This window comes from Podarcis gaigeae, assembly GCF_964106915.1.
Source record: "Podarcis gaigeae genome assembly, chromosome: 8".
NCBI classification, from domain to species: Eukaryota; Metazoa; Chordata; class Lepidosauria; order Squamata; family Lacertidae; genus Podarcis; species Podarcis gaigeae.
This window is the reverse complement of record NC_139684.1, coordinates 85305140-85328747: the sequence shown is the minus strand read 5'-3', so window position 1 is coordinate 85328747 and position 23608 is coordinate 85305140. Positions and strand designations below refer to the sequence as shown.

General features: G+C 48.9%; 1 protein-coding gene and 1 long non-coding RNA gene across 2 annotated transcripts in view; both read right to left on the bottom strand.

The window, feature by feature from the left end:
• LOC310851820 overlaps window positions 1-23608 on the bottom strand; it is a 626966-nt gene that overhangs the window by 118209 nt on the left and 485149 nt on the right. The window lies entirely within an intron of this gene.
• The window catches only part of MEIS3 (Meis homeobox 3), a 76090-nt gene continuing 63669 nt past the window's right edge, over window positions 11188-23608 (bottom strand). Inside the window, exons 9-13 of the mRNA XM_083754114.1 lie at window positions 19651-19727; window positions 17630-17688; window positions 16133-16219; window positions 13806-13889; window positions 11188-12163 (exon numbers count right to left, since the gene is read on the bottom strand). Of these exons, the coding sequence (XP_083610240.1) occupies window positions 13840-13889; window positions 16133-16219; window positions 17630-17688; window positions 19651-19727 (273 nt within the window). The 3' untranslated portion in view covers window positions 11188-12163; window positions 13806-13839. The remainder of the gene's footprint in view (window positions 12164-13805; window positions 13890-16132; window positions 16220-17629; window positions 17689-19650; window positions 19728-23608) is intronic.

Here is a 23608-nt window from a genome sequence, read left to right as displayed (position 1 = left end):
TCCTCTTAAACTTCAATACAGTGGTACCTTGGGATGCGAACGGGATCCGTTCCGGAGCCCCGTTCACATCCTGAACAAAATGTAAGACGTGACAGTGCGTCTGCGCGCGAGTGGGTCGTGTTTCACCGCTTCCACGCATGCGTGTGATGTCATTTTGAGCATCTGCGCATGCGCGAGTGGCGAAACCTGGAGTAACACGCTCCGTGACTTCTGGGTCACTGCAGAGCGCAACCCGAAAGCACTCAACCTGAAGCGTATTTATCTCAGGGTTGTTGTTGTTGTTTAGTCGTTTAGTCGTGTCCGACTCTTCGTGACCCCCTGGACCAGAGCATGCCAGGCACTCCTGTCTTCCACTGCCTCCCACAGTTTCGTCAAACTCATGCTGGTAGCTTCGAGAACACTGTCCAACCATCTCGTCCTCTGTCGTCCCCTTCTCCTTGTGCTCTCCATCTTTCCCAACATCAGGGTCTTTTCCAGGGAGTCTTCTCTTCTCATGAGGTGGGCAAAGTATTGGAGCCTCAGCTTCAGGATCTGTCCTTCCAGTGAGCACTCAGGGCTGATTTCTTTGAGAATGGAGAGGTTTAATCTTCTTGCAGTCCATGGGACTCTCAAGAGTCTCCTCCAGCACCAGAATTCAAAAGCATCAATTCTTCGGCGATCAGCCTTCTTTATGGTCCAGCTCTCACTTCCATACATCACTACTGGGAAAACCATAGCTTTAACTATACGGACCTTTGTTGGCAAGGTGATGTCTCTGCTTTTAAAGATGAATAACTCAGAGAAGCTATGAACTATGCCGTGCAGGGCCACGCAAGACGGACAGGTCATAGTGGAGAGTTTTGACCAAACATGAACCACCTGGAGCAGGAACCGGCAAGCCACTCCAGTATCCCTGCCAGGAAAACTCCATGGACAAAGACAACAGGCATAAATAATATATTATTATTATTATTATTATTATTATTATTATTGAATAGGACATCCCTCTTTTCATCTGATAAATATTGGAGGGTATGCTCCTGGGAGATAGTAGACCATAGCTGTCAACTTTTCCCTTTTCTTGCGAGGAATCCTATTCGGAATAAGGGAATTTTCCTTAAAAAAAGGGAAATGTTGACCGCTATGTAGTAGACCTCCCCAAAACCCAGGTACTTTGTGGCATTCTGCAGGGAGGAGATGGACAGCCCCTGCCCCTGTTCCCACAATGAAGTAATTTCTCCTCTCTATAGGACCACAAACTCGGTGCTCTTTCGGGTGAGGCAAATGTAGGCCAGAGCACATAGAAATGAGCTATGGGTCTCTTTCCCCAGCCCCCCTTTTATAAAAAGCTCTTATATGGAACCACTGATACCATAACCCTTGGCCACATTTGGCAAGCCGAAAGAAGGGGGTTCCCCACTCTTTATTCCCCACCCGCTCCCGTTCCACTAGAGAGCAACAACAGTGCTTAAAAACCAGCAGCTCAGAAACACGCGCTCAGTCCGGCTCGCTCCCCCCCTTGCTGCCCCCCTCTCCTCCCCCCGCCCTGTTCCCCAGAGATCGGCGGCTTGACTGGCGAGCCTCGCCCGGTGATAAATGACTTTATTATGATTCTTATTTCCCCAGCTCCCACCCCTTCCTATTTTTTCTCCTGGAAAGCCAGGGTCCTCGACACCTAATTCTACCTCTTTGGCACGGCCCATCCATCATTCCTCCCCCCTCTCTCTCCCCCCTCCTCCCCCCCCCACAACCGCGGCGGCATCAAACCTCTCAGTGACATTACCCACCAATTGCCGCGCCTGCTGGCATGAATCACGCTGCCAGAGACGGGATGCAGATACCCCGTAAATTAGCATGGCCTAGATCGGAACCCAGCCCCCTTGTTTGCTGTTAATCTGTCCGTGGCAAAGAACTGGAAATGGCTGGCTGTTGGTTGTGGGCCTTGTGTGTGTGTGTGTGTGTGTGTGTGTGTGTGTGTGTGTGAAAGAGGTTGTATATGTGCGAAAGACGGGGTATATGTGCCTGTAATCTTCACGGAAATGAGAAAGGGGTAAGATTATGGCTATCCTCCTATGCCTGGAGGATAGGCATGGGCCGAAAGAGGGGGAGACTTGTCCGGTTTGATTTGCCTTCAACTGAGCTCCTAATTCGCCTTTCCGGAAACAATACACAAACCAAAACCTAGCTCTTCTTCAAAATTCGCTTTTCACCGAATGCAGTTTGCAAGAATGTCTGTGTTCGGCAAAATTGCATGCAGAAACGTGTGTATCAGGAGAAAGCAGCATTGAGGCACTGGCGAATTTTCGCCATGGCTTCTTTTTTAAAAAAAAGAAAATTGCACCCTGATGTGGAAATTTGATGAGCTGAAGTTGAGACTGGAGAAAACGAGATAGGGAAGGGAAACAAAGCTGAAAGATTCATCTGTCCTGAATCTCTGGGTGCATCTCTGGGTGATTTGCCGTAGGTCAGCCCACGTTTCTGATTCCCCATTGTCTGATTGCCGAAGAATGGATGCTTTTGAATTCTGGTGCTGGAGGAGACTCTTGAGAGTCCCATGGACTGCAAGAAGATCAAACCTCTCCATTCTGAAGGAAATCAGCCCTGAGTGCTCACTGGAAGGACAGATCCTGAAGCTGAGGCTCCAATACTTTGGCCACCTCATGAGAAGAGAAGACTCCCTACAAAAGACCCTGATGTTGGGAAAGATGGAGACGACAGAGGACGAGATGGTTGGACAGTGTTCTCAAAGGTACCAGCATGAGTTTGACCAAACTGCGGGAGGCAGTGGAAGACAGGAGTGCTTGGTGTGCTCTGGTCCAGGGGGTCACGAAGAGTCGGACACAACTAAATGACTAAACAACAACAACAACAGCAACAGCAATGACCAAAAAAGCTGTCTGCTCAGACACCCCTAAATTAAGTTACTGGGGGGGGGGGATGCATTGAGGTGTGTTTGGGGATCAAAAGTGTGTTGGGTCTGGAGGAACTTGCCCGCTTGGTTCTGGTCCTGATCACAAACCCCCATGAATGGCAGACGCTCAAAAGCACCCTGTTCCCTAATTGTTGGCGTATGTCAGCCTGCCTGAGCCACTGAAAAGCAGATCCCACAAACCTCTTAACGCAGGAAAACAACAGACGTTCCGCGTTGCACAGGTCTCAACACACATCTGTACAACACACGGTGATCTCGATTTAAGAACGAAACGAAAGGTCCATCCAGTTCAGCCTTCTGCTTCTCGTCAGCTCTGAGCCAGGTGCCTCTAGGAGGTGGCCTCATCCTGTTCTTTGTCTCCAGCGTGCAGGGTAGACTGCTTTGGAAGCTCCACCTAGCTATCATGCCTGTTAACAGACCACTCCTCTCCTGCCAATGTGAGTGCCATTGTGGTGTAGTGGTTAAGAGTGGTGGACTCGTAATCTGGTGAACCGGGTTCAATTCCCCGCTCCTCCACATGCAGCTGCTGGGTCACCTTGGGCCAGTCACACTTCTCTGAAGTCTCTCAGCCCCACTCACCTCACAGAGTGTTTGTTGTGGGGGAGGAAGGGAAAGGAGATTGTGAGCCGCTTTGAGACTCCCTAGGGTAGTGATAAAGCGGGATATCAAATCCAAACTACTCTTCTTCTTCTTCTTCTTCTTCTTCTTCTTCTTCTTCTTCTTCTTCTTCTTCTTCTTCTTCTTCTGTCCATACCCGATATTTAAGGAGCTTAAATATTTTTCTCCTTTCCCCTCCTGTGATGGGACTCCTATTTGGGGACTTCCCTGGCTTTTTTCTGGCCCACATAGGACCAGTCTGGATAGTTGGCCTTGGTGAAGACTTGACGTTTTCATCCCCCCAAAAGTTTTTGATTTGAGTTTCCATTGAAATGAGGCTGTATTTTAATGTTTTAATGTTGTGTTTTAATGTTGTTTTTCAGTTGTATTTTGTATTTCAATCAATTTGTTTTTATATTGGGTGTTACCCACCCTGAGTCCGGTCTTGGCTGGGGAGGGCGGGGTATAAATAAAATGTATTATTATTATTATTATTATTATTATTATTATTATTATCATCATCATCATCATAGACCCAGGGTCACGTGCCTTCTTAGGGGCCCACATGACAGCAGTGGTGGGAGGCAAAGGGTGGAGGTGTGTGTGTGCACAGCAAATGATGCAACTCTTACCCCACTGCCTTGTGGGACATCTCTGGGAGAAGAAAAGGCTCATGGGTAAACGCTACACAAATCCAGAGCGGAGTCCCTAAGGTGGTTGGATGTTGCCTTGTACGTCTCCTTCCAGCAACTCCTGCAGCCAAGCTGGTTCCAAACGTCTTGCTCGCCTTTCCTTTGGACCCCATCAGTGAGACCAAGGGGAGGGGGTCTTGTTGTTTGGGCAGCTCAGGACCTCCAGGCACACTGCCCAGGACTGCGCCCCAGGGAGGTGACTTTTAGGCTGCTAATACAGCAAAAACAATGCAGAAGAAGGCAGGAGCTAAGAGTTATAATCTCAACTTGATACTTGTAAGGCAAGCATTCCAAACCGTGTGTCGGTCGTGACAGCTGCAGTGTGTAGGTGTGTTGTGTGAACATTTGCCACGTTCCTCCCAGGGCTGGAAAGGGGTTAGTTCAACCTCCAGTTTGCTAGTAAAACGAATTAAGGTAAAGGTAAAGGTACCCCTGCCCGTACGGGCCAGTCTTGACAGACTCTGGGGTTGTGCGCCCATCTCACTCAAGAGGCCAGGGGCCAGCGCTGTCCGGAGACACTTCCGGGTCACATGGCCAGCGTGACATCGCTGCTCTGGCGAGCCAGAGCCGCACACGGAAACGCCGTTTACCTTCCCGCTGGTAAGCGGTCCCTATTTATCTACTTGCACCCGGGGGTGCTTTCGAACTGCTAGGTTGGCAGGCGCTGGGACCGAGCAGCGGGAGCGCACCCCGCCGCAGGGATTCGAACCGCCGACCTTTCGATCGGCAAGTCCTAGGCGCTGAGGCTTTAACCCACAGCGCCACCTGTGTTGCAAAATGTTGCATGTCTAAAAAGTGCATCACTGACATGAAACGTTTGAACAAAAATAAATAAATAAAAATTCCTTCCAGTAGCACCTTAGAGACCAACTAAGTTTATTCTTGGTATGAGCTTTTGTGTGCATGCACTCAGTGGCGTAGCGTGGGTTGTCAGCACCCGGGGCAAGGCAAGTAATTTGCACCCCCTAACCCGTGGATTTGCGCCCCCTAACCCTAACACCCAGATGTTGCGCCCGGTGCAGCCGGCCCCCCCTGCACCCCCCATGCCACGCCACTGCATGCACTTCTGATAGGTGTGGTAAACCTGTTGACGACAATCACCCATTCCCACCACCCTTCTGAGTAATACCCCTCCCCACCCTCTCACTATATAGAAGGGTCTGGTGACTTCTGTTTCAGTGTATCTGAAGAAGTGTGCATGCACACGAAAGCTCATATCAATAACAAACTTAGTTCGTCTCTAAGGTGCTACTGGAAGGAATTTTTTTTTTGTTTGTTTCAACTATGGCAGACCAACACCTACCTGTAATGAAAAGTTTGGAAAGCTCTGGTGTGAGGTATGGGTATTACTGGTTGCCATAATTAGCAACACGATGTGGGAATCTCTTGCAGATGACTGCAGCACTTGAAGGCAGCCAGGTTGTTTATCCACAGCTGTGGTCAGAGGAGGAATGACCTCAGGAAGGAGAGCAGACAGATGCAGCACAACCGGACGCCTTTCTCTGCCCCAGCTGCAACAAAACATGTCTCTCACGTATTGGTCTCTACAGCCACAGCAGTTGCTGTAACTTTTCACCCCCAGCAGCACACTCCCCCATTGGCTCCTGAGACAGACGGATGCCAGCGACGACAACAACTTGTGTACAGAGGGACACATTCCAGCTTTGCAAATGCCACATCTAGGAACCCACACCTCTCCATTCTGCATCCAGTGTTGTCTCAGTTCAAGGACACATTGCTGCTAAGCAAAAAGGCTCAAGGCTGCTGAAGGGTGTAGTGTGGGGAGGGTCTCAAGGGCCGGATGGAAAGGTCTCGAGGGCCACATTTAGCCCGTTGGCCAAACCACCCCAGAGCCCACGGCCTTTGGCCACATTGCTGTCGTCTATTCCGAAAGCGCACTTCCCTTTTTTCAGACTTGCAGTTATTTAAGCAAAACCAAGTTCTGGTATAAGGGACGTGGGTGGCGCTGTGGGTTAAACCACAGAGCCTAGGGCTTGCCGATCAGAAGCTTGACGGTTCAGATCCCCGTGACGGGGTGAGCTCCCGTTGTTCGGTCCCTGCTCCTGCCAATCTAGCAGTTTGAAAGCACGCCAAAGTGCAAGTAGATAAATAGGTACCACTCCGGTGGGAAGGTAAACGGTGTTTCCGTGCGCTGCTCTGGTTTGCCAAAAGCAGCGTAGTCATGCTGGCCACATGACCTGGAAGCTGTACGCCGGCTCCCTCGGCCAGCAAAGCGAGATGAGCGCCACAACCCCAGAGTCGGCCATGACTGGACCTAATGGTCAGGGGTCCCTTTACCTTTTAAGTTCTAGTATCCCAAGAGAAGCAGGCGAGCTGGGTGGGTGGGGAGATAATAATCTCTCTCCGCACATCACGCCATTTTGTAAACCTTTCTCTAAACAAAAGCACCACATCTTTTAGGTTTGGCCTTTAAATCTGGAAAAAGCGGGGAAACCGAGGCATTAATATCCCAGGACAAAGGTGGAGTGCGCAGGCTGAGTCGGCCAACCCTGATGGATCTTAGATCTGCTCTCCGTCTTCCAGCTTGCTTTAATCCCCCTCCAGACCACCGGGCCATCCATCAGGTTGTCCACTGTAGGCCCGGTGAGGCCCATTATCCCCTTTCCCTAATCAAGAGGTTGTCGCTCAGTGAGATATTGCCACCAGCTGCCTCCCCATCACCTCGGCCGCATCGATTCTCCTTGGCGTGCTGGCATCAGGTGAGGTGGTGCAGAGTTGCGGCCGCTGTGTGGAAATGGGGCTCGCACCTTTCAAATTCGGCACTGTCAGTGTTTGGGCTGCTGCCGCCAAGAGGGTTTTCTCTAATCATGATAAATAAATAATATTTTTTTATTTATATCCCGCCCTCCCCAGCCAAAGCTGGGCTCAGGGCGGCTAACAACAATAAAATAAGACAACATTTAAAAATCATTTCATTAAAAAATTACTTCAAATCAAATTGATGGCAGCCATTGAGTAGAGTTCTGTGAAGATTACCAAAGGAGCGGGTCAGGCTGTGCCTTGGCCAAAGGCTTGGCGGAACAGCTCTGTCTTGCAGGCCCTGCAGAAAGATGTCAAGTCCCGTAGGGCCCTGGTCTCTTGTGACAGAGCGTTCCACCAGATCGGGGCCACAGCTGAAAAAGCCCTGGCTCTGGTTGAGGCCAGCCTAACCTCCCTGTGGCCCGGGACCTCCAAGATATTTTTGTTTTGTAAGTTCCTCTGTGGGACATACCAGGAGAGGCGGTCCCGTAGGCACAAGGGTCCTAGGCTGTATAGGGCTTTAAAGGTTTAAACCAGCACCTTGAACCTGATCCTGTACTCCACCGGGAGCCAGTGCAGCAGAATGTGATCTCGCAGCGAGGACCCCGTAAGGAATCTCGCCGCGGCATTTTGCACCTGCTGGACTTCCTGGGTCAGTCTCAAGGGCAGCCCCAAGTAGAGCGAGTTACAATAATCCAGTCTGGAGGTGACCGTCGCGTGGATCACAGTTCTCTAGACCTTTTGCAACCCGGGGCCACATCAATGATGGATACAGCGAAGAGCAAAGTGAGAGGAGCAATTAATATCAGTTTTACCTTTGTGCAGTAGGCTAGTTTCTTCAGGCACGTGCATGAGAGATAAGGTTTCCTTCGACATGAAATTGAGATTGATCCGGCAAGAATCAATATTTTGAGTGTAATTGATCCTGTATAGGAAGGCACTGTCCACCTCAGAGAAATATTGGAGGTATAACACAGAAAATGCCTCATTGAGGCGTACAAGGTGGGCTTTTCGGTCCAAAGTTGTTATCCACATCAGTTTTGTATTGGCAATATCCCTGATATTTGCAGGTGTTTGTGTGCTTTCATATCATCTTCCTGCGGCACGGCGATTAACGGCAGGACAGCAAAAGTTGATTTTGCAAGCACGTATGGTTGCTAAGAGACTTGTACTTCGAGTCTGAAAGGATAAATGCTCACTGTCTACTATGCAACGGTCTGAGGACCTCTCTGCCCTGACAACATTCAAAAAATATTTTATATGGACATCAATTCCATGGGGACATTTTGAACACCTGGAGGGCTTACATTAATTTTAAGGTGCATACTTTGATGATGACTGTATCCATAATATGAACTGATAGTGTGTGTGTTTTTGTTAGTAATATTCATATATTATTCCTTTTCCTTTCATTTTAGTGTCTCTTTAATTCCCCCTACCTTTCCTTTGTTAAATTTGCAAATAAAACATGAATAAACACACACACAGCTCTTTGTTGTCTGTCCAGACATGCAGGAGAGATGGTCAGAATTCAAGGACAAATTTCAGCTGAATTTGGGGTGCAAAGTGGGGCAATGGAGGGGTGTGGCCTGTGAAGAAGGAGTGTGGCCAGCACAGAGTTCATAGAAGGATGCATTCCTGGGCCTGAGAATACCCAACCTCACTATAGACATACTGTATTTTTCGCTCTATAAGATGCACCAGACCACAAGAAGCACCTAGTTTTTGGAGGAGGAAAACAAGAAACAAAATATTCTGAATCTCAGAAGCCAGAACAGCAAGAGGGATTGCTGCGCAGTGAAAGCAGCGATCCCTCTTGCTGTTCTGGCTTCTGGGATAGCTGCACAGCCTGCATTCACTCCATAACACACACACATTTCCCCTTACTTTTTAGGAGGGAAAAAGTAAGTCTTATAGAGCAAAAAATATGGTATTTAGTAAACATAGTTCTGGGCTGTGCTTTTATGGAATGGGAAGGGGATGAGGTGTCACACGACTGAATGCAAACATTTTCCCAAAATCCCTGCACCTAGGTAGCTAGGATGTTGAGGACAAGCCTTGGCTATAGAACCCTTCTCCCTGACAGGCTAGCATTCCGGGTGCGGGGATGTTTTTCAAAGTGGCCAACTGTGAATGAAGGCCATGTTCATTGATTTCTGTGTGGCGGGGTCTTCCCTTATTTCATACAAGGATGAACAGGGTGGCTATAAAACTAACTATCAAATATATTCCATTCCAGGGGAAAAAATATAGACTAATAAAAACTCGGGACGAAAACAACAGATAAAACAGACGTGTTAAATAAAGCAGATTGTCTGTCCAGTAAACCAGCTTTTGTTAACCTGGGAGATGTTTTGAACATCTCCCATCTGCAGCTGAGGCTGATGGGAGTTATAGTTCAAAACAACTGGAGGAAACCAGTTCGGTGACATGTTTTGTGGTTTCTTGTTTTTGTTGTCATCCTATGTACAAAAATTTATGGCTATTCATGAGGCTGTGTGCCTTGAATTTTTTGTAGTGCTGGCAACCACTGGATCTATTATTTTTGCTGTGATTTTTACCACTGTAATCTTAAATACGATGGTGGTCGTGGGTGAGCCTGTAAAATCCTGCAAATCCATGAGGATCCATTCAGTTTTGAGTGGATCTGACTTTTTGCCCAACTCTGTAGAAAGAAAGAAAATACAGTGGTACCTCGGGTTACATACGCTTCAGGTTACAGGCGCTTCAGGTTACATCCTCCGCTAACCCAGAAATAGTGCTTCAGGTTAAGAACTTTGCTTCAGCTAATTTTTGGAGGAAGAAAACAAGAAAAAAAATATTCTGAATCTCAGAAGCCAGAACAGCAAGAGGGATCGCTGCGCAGCGAAAGCAGCAATCCCTCTTGCTGTTCTGGCTTCTGGGATAGCTGCGCAGCCTGCATTCGCTCCATAAGACGCACACACATTTTCCCTTACTTTTTAGGAGGGGAAAAGTGAGTCTTATAGAGCAAAAAATACGGTATTTAACACGAGGTACCACTGTATGTGCTTTTTCTCTCTGTGATTGGGAGTGAGCAGGGAAGAAACCGTCCAGTGGAAGGTGGGGAGAAAAGCAACCTCCTTGGTGGGGCCTATAACACCCTCTTAAAATTCCAGATGTGCCAACAGTTGTCCAACATAGGAATCAAAAGATCAGGTTGAGGTGTGAAATGGCTGGGCTGGAACAAACTAACACAGCACAGCTTGATTCTATTTGTTTTGGTCTGAACACAGACAGCAGTTTCTGGTCTTACTTCCACCATGTCAAACTACAACCCCCAGGATCCTTTGGAGGAAGCCATGACAGTTAAATTTGCATAAAATTGGCATCTGTAAAGGTCCGTATAGTTAAAGCCATGGTTTTCCCAGTAGTGATGTATGGAAGTGAGAGCTGGACCATAAAGAAGGCTGATCGCCAAAAAATGGATGCTTTTGAATTCTGGTGCTGGAGGAGACTCTTGAGAGTCCCATGGACTGCAAGAAGATCAAACCTCTCCATTCTGAAGGAAATCAGCCCTGAGTTATCACTGGAAGGACAGATCTTGAAGCTGAGGCTCCAAGACTTTGGCCACCTCATGAGAAGAGAAGACTCCCTGGAATAGACCCTCAGGTTGGGAAAGATGGGAGGGCACAAGGAGAAGGGGACCACAGAGGATGAGATGGTTGGACAGCGTTCTTGACTACCAGCATGAGTTTGACGAAACTGTGGGAGGCAGTGGGAGACAGGAATGCCTGGCGTGCTCTGGTCCAGGGGGTCACGAAGAGTCGGACACGACTAAACAACAACAACAAGGTTGGAAATGACACAAGACTCATCCAGACCTTTCAGAGGATTCTAATTTTCCATTTTCCTAGGAGGATAAAATCATAGAATTGTAGAGTTGGAAGGGACAAGACAGGGTCACCTAGTCCAACTGCCTGCAATGCAGGAATCTTTTCCCCAATGCCCTGAAATTCAAATGAGCCCAAACAGTTAATCTGGATTAAAAATGTTTTAGTGTAGACACACCCTTAGATATTAGCACATTCAGGATCCTTAAATTCAGCCTGCCCAGAAAAGGCAGCTTTAAGGATTATTTCTCACTACCGCCCCAATCCCACCAGCCATTTCTTATAAAGAAAGGAAGAGGTGAATGTCATTTTGTCTCGATTACTCAGAAAAGCAACAAACCAACCCGGCGAGAACAAACGAGACCAAGGCCGCGGGTGTAGTTCGTTTTGGTTTTTTTTTCTTTTCTCTTTTTCTTGAATTATTTCTCAGTTTAAAAAACAAAACAAACAAAAAAAAAGCACGTTAAAAACAAGAACCCTGGAAAAAAAAAGATAAAAAGGAAAATAAAATGTACAATTTAATTTACTTCCCCGTTCTGAGCATCGACATCAATAATTAATTAATAATTAAAACATCCAGAAGGAAGGAAGGGGGGGAGGGGGAAAGAAAGAAAGAAGGAAAAAGGAAAGGTTTTGGAAAACGAAACAAAAAACAACCCTGCTAGGAACATTCTCTCCTTTGGAAAAGAAGTCCGTGAAGAGACCGCCGTGTCTGGAGCAATGGCGGGGGGAGCAGGCGGGCGTGAGGTATGCGCGTGGCAAGAAAAATGATGGATCAGACCCCAAGCAATGAAAAAGTTAATACCTCAACCTTCCCCCCTTTCCACCATCTTTGTTGAAAGACGGATTGCGCTCTCCACCTCTCCCTTGTTCTTTCTTTTTCCTTTTTTGAACGCTGGGAAGGGGGATCTGTTTCCATCAAAGTCCAGCTTGGTCTGGCTCCTAAACCCTGGCAGACGCGACGCCCGCGGGATATTTCGGAGCCTTGTCGTTTTGGCTACAGGTTGTCGGGAACGGTCCTTCTTTATTTGGCAAAAAGGAGTGAGGGGGAGAAGGAACTGGCGGAAGGGCAGGAAGAAGGAGGGCAGGGAAGGGGCGCTGTCCGTGCTCGGCCCGTCCCAAGTGGGGGGTTTGGGTGTGCTGGGGGTGTTTCGCTTCCTCTGGTCGGGTGTTGAAGTGCGGACAGTGGCCGTGCGTCGTGGCTGGAGGGGAAGAGAGAGAATGGTCTGTGGCACATTCTCGCGGAACGCTGGGGAGGTTGTGGGCGCGAGAAGCCCCGATGTGCTGGGAGTCTGGTGCCCGTAAAACCTGCTAGGGTTCGTGTTGCCCGGCACACAGCCTAGTCTGGAAACCTGAAAAAAAAAACAAAGAAGGAGCAGACAGTGAACACCAGCCATACTTTCCTCACTCCGCCTGCACTTCAAATCTTCTTTTTCAATTGTTGTCGTATTTCTATCTGACAAGCTCCAGGTTACGTACACAGCTCTTCCCCTCTGCCTCTTACTCACACAACAACCCGTGTGTGGTAGGGGATGCTAGGGGATTTGAACCCTGGTATAAAGGTAAAGGGACGCGGGTGGCACTGTGGGTTAAACCACAGAGCCTCTTAGGCTTGCCGATCAGAAGGTCGGCGGTTCGAATCCCCGTGACGGGGTGAGCTCCCGTTGCTCCGTCCCTGCTCCTGTCAACCTAGAAGTTCGAAAACACGTCCAAGTGCAAGTAGATAAATAGGTACCCCTCTGGCGGGAGGGTAAATGGCATTTCCGTGCACTGCTCTGGTTCGCTAGAAGTGGCTTAGTCATGCTGGCTACATGACCCGGAAGCTGTACGCCGGCTCCCTCGGCCAGTAAAGCGAGATGAGCGCTGCAACCCCAGAGTCGGCCACGACTGGACCTAATGGTCAGGGGTCCCTTTACATTTTCTAAAGGTAAAGGACCCCTGGATGCTTAAGTCCAGTCAAAGGCGGCTATGGGGTGCAGTGCTCATCTTGCTTTCAGGCTGACAGAGCCGGCGTTTGTCCACAGACAGCTTTCCAGGTCATGTGGCCAGCAGGACTAAACCGCTTCTGGTGCAACGAAACGCTGTGACAGAAACCAGAGCACACGGAAACGCCGTTTACCTTTCCGCCGCAGTGGTACCTATTTATCTACTTGCACTGGCATGCTTTCAAACTGCTAGGTTGGCAGGATCAGGGACAGAGCAATGGGAGCTCACTCTGCCACGGGGATTTGAACTGCCGGCCTTCTGATCGGCAAGCCTAAGAGGCTCAGTGGTTTAGACCACAGTGACAGCCGCGCCCCTTTTGAACCCCGGATTACCTAATTGGGAGAATAAACGTGTGTTTAGGGCAGTAGCAAAGCAGACACTCTTCTCTTCTTATCCCTTATCCCCACCTAAACCAGGTGTTGTCCTATTAAGGTAGATCAAAACAATGCAAAGAAATCAGATCCTTTCACGTGTTGAAATCAATTTGTGCACCGATCCCTCTTACTCTCCTGGCTTCAGTGAAAGCTGTGCAGTCTGCATTCGCTCCATAAGACGCACACACATTTTCCCTTTTTAGGAGGGGGGAAGTGCATCTTATAGAGCGAAAAATGTGGTACTTCTGTTTCCTGGAGTGTGATGGTTATATGGGGTTGCTCGTGTGTAAGTTGCCGCCACTCCTGGCTAGGTTGCCTGGTTAAACCTTTTCCTGGCTGGACAGCCCTTCACTTCGTGGCTGTTTCAGTTGCTAGCAGAATCCGTCAGTGGGCGTTTCTTGAACTTCTTCCAGCAAAGAGCCCCCTCACCGATTCCCCCATCCGCCCCCCTTTATCCCTGGTGTTACGCTGATTTCCTTCCCCAGCCGATGAGCTCCCTCTCTCCCTGCTGGGCCCTTCTCCGGCATCGCTTGGGAGCCTTGCCTCCACCTCTGGCTCTGATGTCAGTTCCCTGACATGGAGAATGAAGCCAGATGAACCCACCAGCTACTGCAAACTCCCATGAGATACTCACTTCCCCATCTCGTGTTGTCAGCGGGTTCAGGGCTTTACATGTAGTGCCATTGCCCCTCCATGCCCATTGCCATTCCCATTGGTCCTGGAAACGGGGGACAAAACAGAGCTTGTAAGTTTCCCAGCACCCCACTTCTATTTCACACAGGGTTGTAGCCAACTGAGTTTGTAGCCAACTAAGCAGACCCATTGAAATAACAGGCTTAAATTAGGCTGCATTCACACAGCGGTTTAGGACGTTTCCCTAACTGCTGATTGTCAAGCTGTATTTGAGCTTTTCACACAACTTCAGAGCCACTGCCAGAAATATAGCAGAATATATTGCAAATTTAGCTCCACTTTTTCTTGTTATTTACAAACAGAAACGAGTGCGGAACTTGGGCTACATTCCGCTATGTTAACGGAAGTGTCTTTTATGTCCTGTCAACACTCAAATATAATGCAGAAATTCACAGTTATGGAAACATTGGGGGAAACACAGTGGTGCCTCGCAAGACGAAATTAATTCGTTCCGCAAGTCTTTTCGTCTTGCGAGTTTTTCGTCTTGCGAAGCACGGTTTCCCATAGGAATGCATTGAAAATCAATCAATGCGGTCCTATGGAAACCGCCTTCTGACCAGGTCCGGGGACAGTCTGTCCCCCGACCTCTTCTGAAGGCCGGCGGGGGGCGAAAGTCTTTGCTTCCCCCCCGTCTGCCTTCCCGGGACAGCGGAGACTTCTCCGCTGTCCCAGGCGATCTTAAAATGCTGGCGGGCGGCAGCGAAGGTTTTGCTGCCGTCCCCCAGCATTTTAAAAGCCCCCGGGACAGCCTTCGCTGCTGCCCACCAGCATTTTAAAAACCCCGGGACAGCGGAGGACTTCTCCGCTGTCCCGGGGCGATTTAAAAGCCCCCGGGAAGGCAGGCAGGGGGGACAAAGACCATCCGGGATAGCGGGAAGCTCTTCCCTGCTATCCCGGACTGCTTTTAAAATGCTGGCGGTGGGGAGCAAAGCCTCTCGGCCCCCACCGGCCTTCCTGGACCTCTTCTGAAGGCCGGAGGGAGGGGGGAAAGGCTTTGCTCCCCACCGCCAGCATTTAAAAGAGGTCCCCGGAGATTTCCCTATGGGCTTTCTTCTTGCGAAGCAAGCCCATAGGGAAATTTGTTTTGCGAAGCGTTCGTCTTGCGGGGCATCACTGCACTATAAACTACTGTGTGAATGCATTACTCAAAATGCGTTACTTTCAAGGAGTATACGTTGAGTAGAACTTGCACTGGAGACAACGCATTTATCAGGGCTAGGGGAGAAGGAATCTGTCCCTTTTGGTTTCCCTCAGTTTCTCATTTTCCAGCTTTAAGCTCAGTTCTACAAATTTCTGCTAATGGTTTGCAAACCGTTATTATTTCTAAAGTCCTCACAAAAAATTGTCAGCATTTTAGCGCAAATGTCTCCAAACGTGCACATCTTTGTAGGCAATTTTGCCTGGAATGCACACTTTTGCAAGCAATATAAGACACTTCATATGTCGTCTTTATCCAATGCAACGAATCTTTCTGCACACTTTCCCTGAATACACACATTCTCTGGTTGGAGAAGTGCATCACAATATTCAGAGAAGTGTGAATTTCGAAGAATGCCTGCAATTCAGTTTCCCATAGTGTTTCAGAAAGTGCGACTGACATAAAGTAAAGGTAAAGGGACCCCTGACTATTAGTTCCAGTCGTGACCAACTCTGGGGTTGCGGGGCTCATCTCGCTCTATAGGCCGAGGGAGCCAGCGTACAGCTTCCGGGTCATGTGGCCAGCATGACTAAGCCGCTTCTGGCAAACCAGAGCAGCACACGGAAACGCCGTTTACCTTCCTGCCGGAGCGGTACCTATTTATCTACTTGCACTTTGACGTGCTTTTGAACTGCTAGGTTGGCAGGAGCAGGGACCGAGCAACAGGAGCTCACCCCGTCGCGGGGATTCAAACCGCTGACCTTCTGATCTGCAAGTCCTAGTGCCACCCACATCCCTATACACTGACATAGGCCCACGTTAAAAATCTGAACCGAACCAGTGTTGGCATCAGAGTCTCCTTTGGTACTGAGAGGTCTAAGTCTGGTGGCAGAGGTAAGCGATGGGCAGATCTGTCAATTTCAGTTTCTCCAGCCTTCGGTTAAGCTCTACCCTTTTCCACATCCGTTTGTGGGATTTTTAAAGTCCTCTTGGAAACTGGCCAGCTTTTTAGCGCTGAGAAACTGAGCGCTGAGGAACCAAAATCGACAGATCTGCCAATCCCTCTGATCTCATAATCCCACTGTGCCCTCTCTACTTCTCTTTCTGCCTTAAGTTCAGTCGCCACTTACCTGGGGGGCGAATCGTCATATGCTGCTGCCCATCCATGACGTAGCCTCCCATTGGCTGCCCATCAGGACTGTACGGTGCCCCTTGACCTGATTGGACGAAAATAACATCATCTCAAAAACTCACTTGCTTTCATGACCCATCGAGGATTTGTGTGAAAATCCGTTGGGAACTTTCTTAGAAGCCCTCATAGATTCTGAACCTGCTGGCGCAAGCGACTGCACATTCTAAATGTCATCAATAAATTCCATACCAACTGCAAAGTCCTCCCTATTTCATCTTTTAGGTAATATAACAAGGTTTTTAGTTTAGAGTTTCTAGGTATCTGATAATCCTGTCAACTGCTGATTCATTGCCGTAATAATAATTTAATAATAATAATAATAATAATAATAATAATAATAATAATAATAATAATTTATTTATACCCCACCCATCTGGCTGGGCTTCCCCAGCTACGCTGGGCGGCTTCCAGCAAAATATTAAAATACAGTCATGCATCAAACATTAAAAGCTTCCCTAAACAGGGCTGCCTTCAGATGTCTTCTAAACGTCTGGTAGTTGTTGTTCCCTTTGACATCTGGTGGGAGGGCATTCCACAGGGTGGGTGCCACCACCGAGAAGGCCCTCTGCATGGTTCCCTGTAACTTGGCTTTTCGCAGTGAGTAATATCCTATCCATTGGACAGAAGATCAGGTTGATAAAGGATGCTCAGGGTGCCCCTGTTGTCCTCGCTGTGGCCCACTGCTGTGCGTAGCCACTTGGTAAAACTCCAGGTCCCCCATGGAATTTTACCTGTGGCCCAGTATTCAAATATTCCAGACCACCCATCACCCCTGTAGCCTCAATTGGTACAGTCCACGAAAAAGCTTTGCCACTAGATTTCTGCTCATCATATACCGTATTTTTCGCTCTATAAGACGCACCAGACCACGAGACCCACCTAGTTTTTGGAGGAGGAAAACAAGAAAAAAAAATATTCTGAATCTCAGAAGCGAGAAGAGCAAGAGGGATCGCTGCGCAATGAAAGCAGCGATCCCTCTTGCTGTTCTGGCTTCTGGGATAGCTGCGCAGCCTGCATTCACTCCATAAGACGCACACACATTTCCCCTTACTTTTTAGGAGGGAAAAAGTGAGTCTTATAGAGCAAAAAATACGGTATATCCTAACAGTAGGGAGACGGGAACTTTCAGCATCAGCAACTGATTTCCACGGAAAAAGACCACTGGGAATGAACTGCAACTTTGAACGGTGTGGTTACTGACTGGCATGCTCCCGTGACAGAGGGGGAACCTGCAGCTGCCCAGATGTTGCTGCACCACAGCTCCCATCGCCCCTAGCCTTTGACGTTGCTAGCTGGGACTGGTGGGAACAGTCGTTCGAAACATCTGGAGGGCCCCACATTGGAGGAGCTAAGCAAGTGCAGCCCCAGCATCTTGGATCACACAACCCAACAACCAAAAACCCCCACTTGCCCTCTCCCAGATGGAACCCCATACCTGTGCGATTTGATTGATCGATCATCGGTTGAACTATGCGCCGCCTGGCGTTAATAAACCTGCAAGAGACAGAAGAAGCAGTGGAGGAGTCAGGCACCGACTGATAATAGGGTCAGAGTTTGGTCTGGGATTATGCTGCCTCTCTCCAAAACGCCACTTGCTTATTGGCAGCCCAACTCTGGGTCACAGAGCCACACTAAGAGCTTAGGAAGTTGCATAGTACAGAGTCAGGCCCTTGGTCCTTCTGGCACAGTACTGGAGGCGGTTGGAGGATGGATGGCGGCTAACGGATTGAGGTTGAATCCTGACAAGACAGAAGTACTGTTCTTGGGGGGCAGGGGGTGGGCTGATGTGGAGGACTTCCGTGTCCTGAATGGGGTAACTGTGTCCTTGAAGGACCAGGTGCGCAGCCTGGGAGTCATTTTGGACTCACAGCTGTCCATGGAGACACAGGTCAATTCTGTGCCCAGGGCAGCTGTCTGCCAGCTCCATCTGGTACGCAGGATGAGACCCTCCCTGCCCGCAGACTGTCTCACCAGAGTAGTGCATGCTCTAGTTATCTCCCGCTTGGACTACTGCAATGCACTCTACGTGGGGCTACCTTTGAAGGTGACCTGGAAACTGCAACTAATCCAGAATGCAGCAACTAGAGTGGTGACTGGGGGCAGCTGCTGAGACCACATAACACCGATCTTGAAAGACCTGCATTGGCTCCCAGTACGTTTCCGAGCACAATTCAAAGTGTTGGTGTTGACTTTTAAAGCCCTCAACGGCCTCAAAGGCCCAGTATACCTGAAGGAGCGTCTCCACCCCCATCGTTCAACATCTAACTGAGTTGCTAAGTCTAGTGGCCGGCTCCCCTTTTTGTGGCACCGAGTTCCATGTACTAAATTAATCATCGTATTAAAAAAAAAACCTTGACCCTCCTGTCGTTGGGTGAGCCTGAGTTTGAGTTGCTGGAATCACAAGTGGAGAGAGAGTGATGTAACACTTTGGTCCTTTTTGATGGATTCCCACTGCAGCATCTGAGCGGCCACAATAAGAAGAGGATAATGAACTAGAAGGGCCATGGGCCTGATCCAGGAAGCCCTCCTTCTGTCCTTAAAAGGGCTTAACAACATATTTTCAAACATATTATTAATGAATTCAAAGCCTTTATCGTGTGCACCCACTACATCAGGGGTGTCCAAACTTTTTCCAAAGAGGGCCAGATTTGATGAAGCGTGTGGGCCAACCAAGGTTGTTTTACTGGACATGGGTGGCACTGTGGTCTAAACCACAGAGCCTAGGACTTGCCAATCAGAAGGTCGGCGGTTCGAATCCCCGCGAAGGGGTGAGTTCCTGTTGCTCATGTCCCTGCTCCTGCCAACCTAGCAGTTCGAAAGCACGTCAAAGTGCAAGTAGATAAATAGGTACCACTCGGGTGGGAAGGTTTTCGTGCGCTGCTCTGGTTCGCCAGAAGCGGCTTAGTCATGCTGGCCACATGACCTGGGAGTTGTCTGCGGACAAACGCCAGCTTCCTCGGCCAATAAAGCGAGATGAGCGCCGCAACCCCAGAGTTGGTCACGACTGGACCTAATGGTCAGGGGTCCCTTTACCTTTACTTTACCTTCCTAATACCTTCTGACTGATTATCTCAGCTGTTTGACTGACTCCTCTTAACAGATTCTCTCACTCTCTCACATCAGACTAGCCCAACCCACAGACTTATCCTCAGATAACCCACAGATTAGGCCCCCGAAACAGACTTTGGACATGCCTACCCTACATCATTTAAACACACACACAGCTAAAAAGTCACCATGGTATAAACCCAAAGGGCTGCATCCAGGGTGTGTCCTACTCAAAGTAATTGAAATGACTGATCATTACTCACTCAGGTTCATAATTCTTAAATATGTCTACCACGAGCAGAACCTAGTTGGCTGCAACCCACGTCAATGAAGAGAACCTCCGGGCTGGGTGAAGAAATGGATCTAAAGGAGCTAAATACCCCTCTGCACCAGCGTTGAGATCCTTACCAGTTATTGACTTGCAAGATGGTCAGTCCCGTATCCTGCGCTAGCTGCTTCTTCTGTTCTTCCGAGGGATAGGGGTGCTGTTCAGGGGAAGAGAAGAGAAGTTGGGGAGGGTGTTAGCGAAGCTGGCCCAATATTATCCGAAGGGTTTTGCGGAAGGTTTCTTAAACCGCATTTGAGCTTGGCCCCCGTACATAGCGATAACCTCATGCTAGCACCACAACTTTGGCCCACAGCATAATTCAAGCACTGAACTATATAGAGTGCTTTATAGACTTTCATGTGGACCAGAGCCTTGTGGCCAAAGATTTAGCTAGGGTTGACATACGACTGGAATTCCCTGGACATAGCTGGTATTCAGCCCTTGTAAACAGCGTCTGGGCAGAAATCTCTGAAATATCCAGGGAAATCCAGACACATGGCACCCCATGACGGAAGTGTCAATTCTGGCGAACTTCATTAAAAATAACTCAAAAGCTCGGGGTTTTTTTGAGGAAGAAACTCCTAGCCACATGCATTGCCTTCTCTCTGCTAAACCGTGGCCCAGTTTACTGTATTTTTTGCTCTATAAGACTCACTTTTCCCCTCCTAAAAAGTAAGGGGAAATGTGTGTGCGTCTTATGGAGCGAATGCAGGCTGCGCAGCTATCCCAGAAGCCAGAACAGCAAGAGGGATTGCTGCTTTCACTGCACAGCGATCCCTCTTGCTGTTCTGGCTTCTGAGATTCAGAATATTTTTTTTCTTGTTTTCCTTCTCCGAAAACTAGGTGGGTCTCGTGGCCTGGAGAGAAAAATATGGTATATGATGAGCAGAAATCTAGTGGCAAAGCTTTTCTGTGGACTGTACCAATTGAGGCTACAGGGGTGATGGGTGGTCTGGAATATTTGAATACTGGGCCACACATGGGGGACCTGGAGTTGTACCAAGTGGCTACGCACAGCAGTGGGCCTCAACGAGGACAACAGGGGCACCCTGAGCATCCCCTGCTGGACCTGGCTCAGGTTACCCCAAACTGGTGCCCTTCAGGTGTCATTGAACCTCCACTTCCACCATCCTTGGCCTTGCTGTCTGAGGCCGGCGGGAAAGCAAGTCCCACAGAAGCTGGGTTGCAAAAGACTGGTCTATTTTAACTTCCGACAGAGCCCTGGCATGATACTGAAATGGAGGCATTTTGTGGGAAATAGACCCAGCTCAAAGGACCCACAGTAGGCATCAGTAGTGGGCCCTGCCAGGACACAGGGGCCCTAACAACTGCCTAGGGGTGACAGGTGCTAAGGCCAGCCCTACCTGTAGAAGTGTTTTGTTATTTTTTAAGTGGGGGGAGTGTACTAGGGGAAGGTGAGACTGAGTCCTTCTTGAAGAGCTGGTTTTCTACATGCGGGGAGATATGCTGGACCATAAAGAAAGCTGATCACCGAAGAATGGATGCTTTTGAATTCTGGTGCTGGAGGAGACTTTTGAGAGTCCCATGGACTGCAAGAAGATGAAACCTCTCCATTCTGAAGGAAATCAGCCCTGAGTTATCACTGGAAGGACAGATCTTGAAGCTGAGGCTCCAAGACTTTGGCCACCTCATGAGAAGAGAAGACTCCCTGGAATAGACCCTCAGGTTGGGAAAGATGGGAGGGCACAAGGAGAAGGGGACCACAGAGGATGAGATGGTTGGACAGCGTTCTTGACTACCAGCATGAGTTTGACCAAACTGTGGGAGGCAGTGGGAGACAGGAATGCCTGGCGTGCTCTGGTCCAGGGGGTCACGAAGAGTCGGACACGACTAAACAACAACAACAAGGTTGGAAATGACACAAGACTCATCCAGACCTTTCAGAGGATTCTAATTTTCCACCTCATGAGAAGAGAAGACTCCCTGGAAAAGCCCCTGATGTTGGGAAAGATGGAGGGCGCAAGGAGAAGGGGACGACGGAGGATGAGATGGTGGGACAGTGTTCTCGAAGCTACCAGCATGAGTTTGACCAAACTGCGGGAGGCAGTGGAAGACAGGAGGGCCTGGCATGCTCTGGCCCAGGGGGTCACGAAGAGTTGGACACGACTAAACGACTAAACAACAACAACATGCTGCATCTCTTCCCACCCCCAAGTGTGGAGCATCCAAACAAGCCTGCAAGCCCACCAGCACCCTCAAGAAGAGGCCCAGGGAAAAAGCTTCGCTGCTCAATTTTGCCAGCCCTGCACCAACTGAACGTCACAATCTTTGCATTCTTTTCAGGCTCCTTTCTTTGGCCCCTGTCTCTTCGCCTTATGTTCCCAACAAATATGGGAACAGATCCTGGTCTCCCGCTTTGGGGATCACCTTCCTTTTTCATGCCCGTCACAAAACCACGTCCCTTTCTTTTCCCCAATTCCCAAGCAGATGTTCCAAGACACGAAAGTTCCCCTATACCCTGTATCGGGGGACCTGGCAACTGTCCACCCCCCCTATCCTGCCCTCCCGCCTGCTCCGGCCTTTTAGCTGTCACTCCAAATGATGGATGAGTTGGGTCTTTGCCCACGAGTCACAACCAGGCCTCCGTAGGGGTCCCGACTCTGACAGCCCGGTGACAGATGATCAAAGGTCACCCAGGTCACACCCAGAGTGGGGCAATGGCTATGGAGACAACTCTGAAGCCTCTCTCAGGTTTTGAAACACAAGGTCACCATTTTGGGGCTTTCTTCTGGAGCATCGTGGAGATCAGAACTTCCACAGATGCTCCCAGTTTCCCCTATTTACCAGGAGAGGATGGACTGTCTGATAATTCACGGTTCCTACTTTCCTGTTTTTGGGACACAGGTGGCGCTGTGGGTTAAACCACAGAGCCTAGGACTTGCCGATCAGAAGGTCGGCGGTTCGAATCCCTGCGACGGGGTGAGCTCCCGTTGCTCAGTCCCTGCTCCTGCCCACCTAGCAGTTCGAAAGCACGTCAAAGTGCAAGTAGATAAACAGGTACCTCTCTGGCGGGAAGGTAAATGGCGTTTCCGTGCGCTGCTCTGGTTCGCCAGAAGCTCCTTAGTCATGCTGGCCACATGACCTGGAAGCTTGACGCCGGCTCCCTCGGCCAATAAAGCGAGATGGGTGCCGCAACCCCAGAGTCGGCCACGACTGGACCTAATGGTCAGGGGTCCCTTTACCTTTTTACTTTCCTGTTTAGAGAAGCTTTTAATGTTTGATGCATTACTTTATTTTAATATTGTGTTGGAAGCCGCCCAGAGTGGCTGGGGAAACCCAGCCAGATGGGTGGGGTATACATAATAAATTTTTATTATTATTACTACTATTACTATTATTAAATATTATTTGCATTTCCAAAAAAGCTTGGGGATATCCTGATGCACAACTAAACCCACCTTCCTTGTTGGGAGGACTCTTGAATGTAAAAGGGGGAGGTGGAATTCAACTTTAAAATGTACATAGTTCCCCCCCCCCCCCCATATCTATGGTTTCTCCCAAAAAGGGAGACTAGGAAATATAGGTGTTCGGAGTTTCCCTAGGCACAAGTGTAGTTCCCAGGGAAATAGCTTCAACACCAGTTCAAGCCTTCAGTGTAGTAATAAGTACAGATGACAGGCTTTCCTATGACAGCACATAAAGAAATCGCTATCATCCTTGTTCACTCTGCACTAAGGACTGTGATCCTGCTTCCATTGCCATATAACCTTATGGCAAGCGGTTGAGACAATATAACCCAGTAGATCAGGGACAGCCGTACAGATGTTGTGGACTACAATTCCCATCATTCTTGGCTAACAGCTGTGCTGGCTGGAAGCTGATGGGAGTTGCTGTGCAAAGCAGTGAAGAGGCACCAGGTTGGCAAAAGTTTCCATAACCAAGAGGTTTATTATTTTTGAAGTTCCCTGTATCCCATCACACTTCTATATGAAGAGGGGGCAGGTTTCATTATCAGTACCTGACGTCAGGATGAGGAAAGTAGGCTGAGCTCCCAATCCACGTGAACTAACCATATAC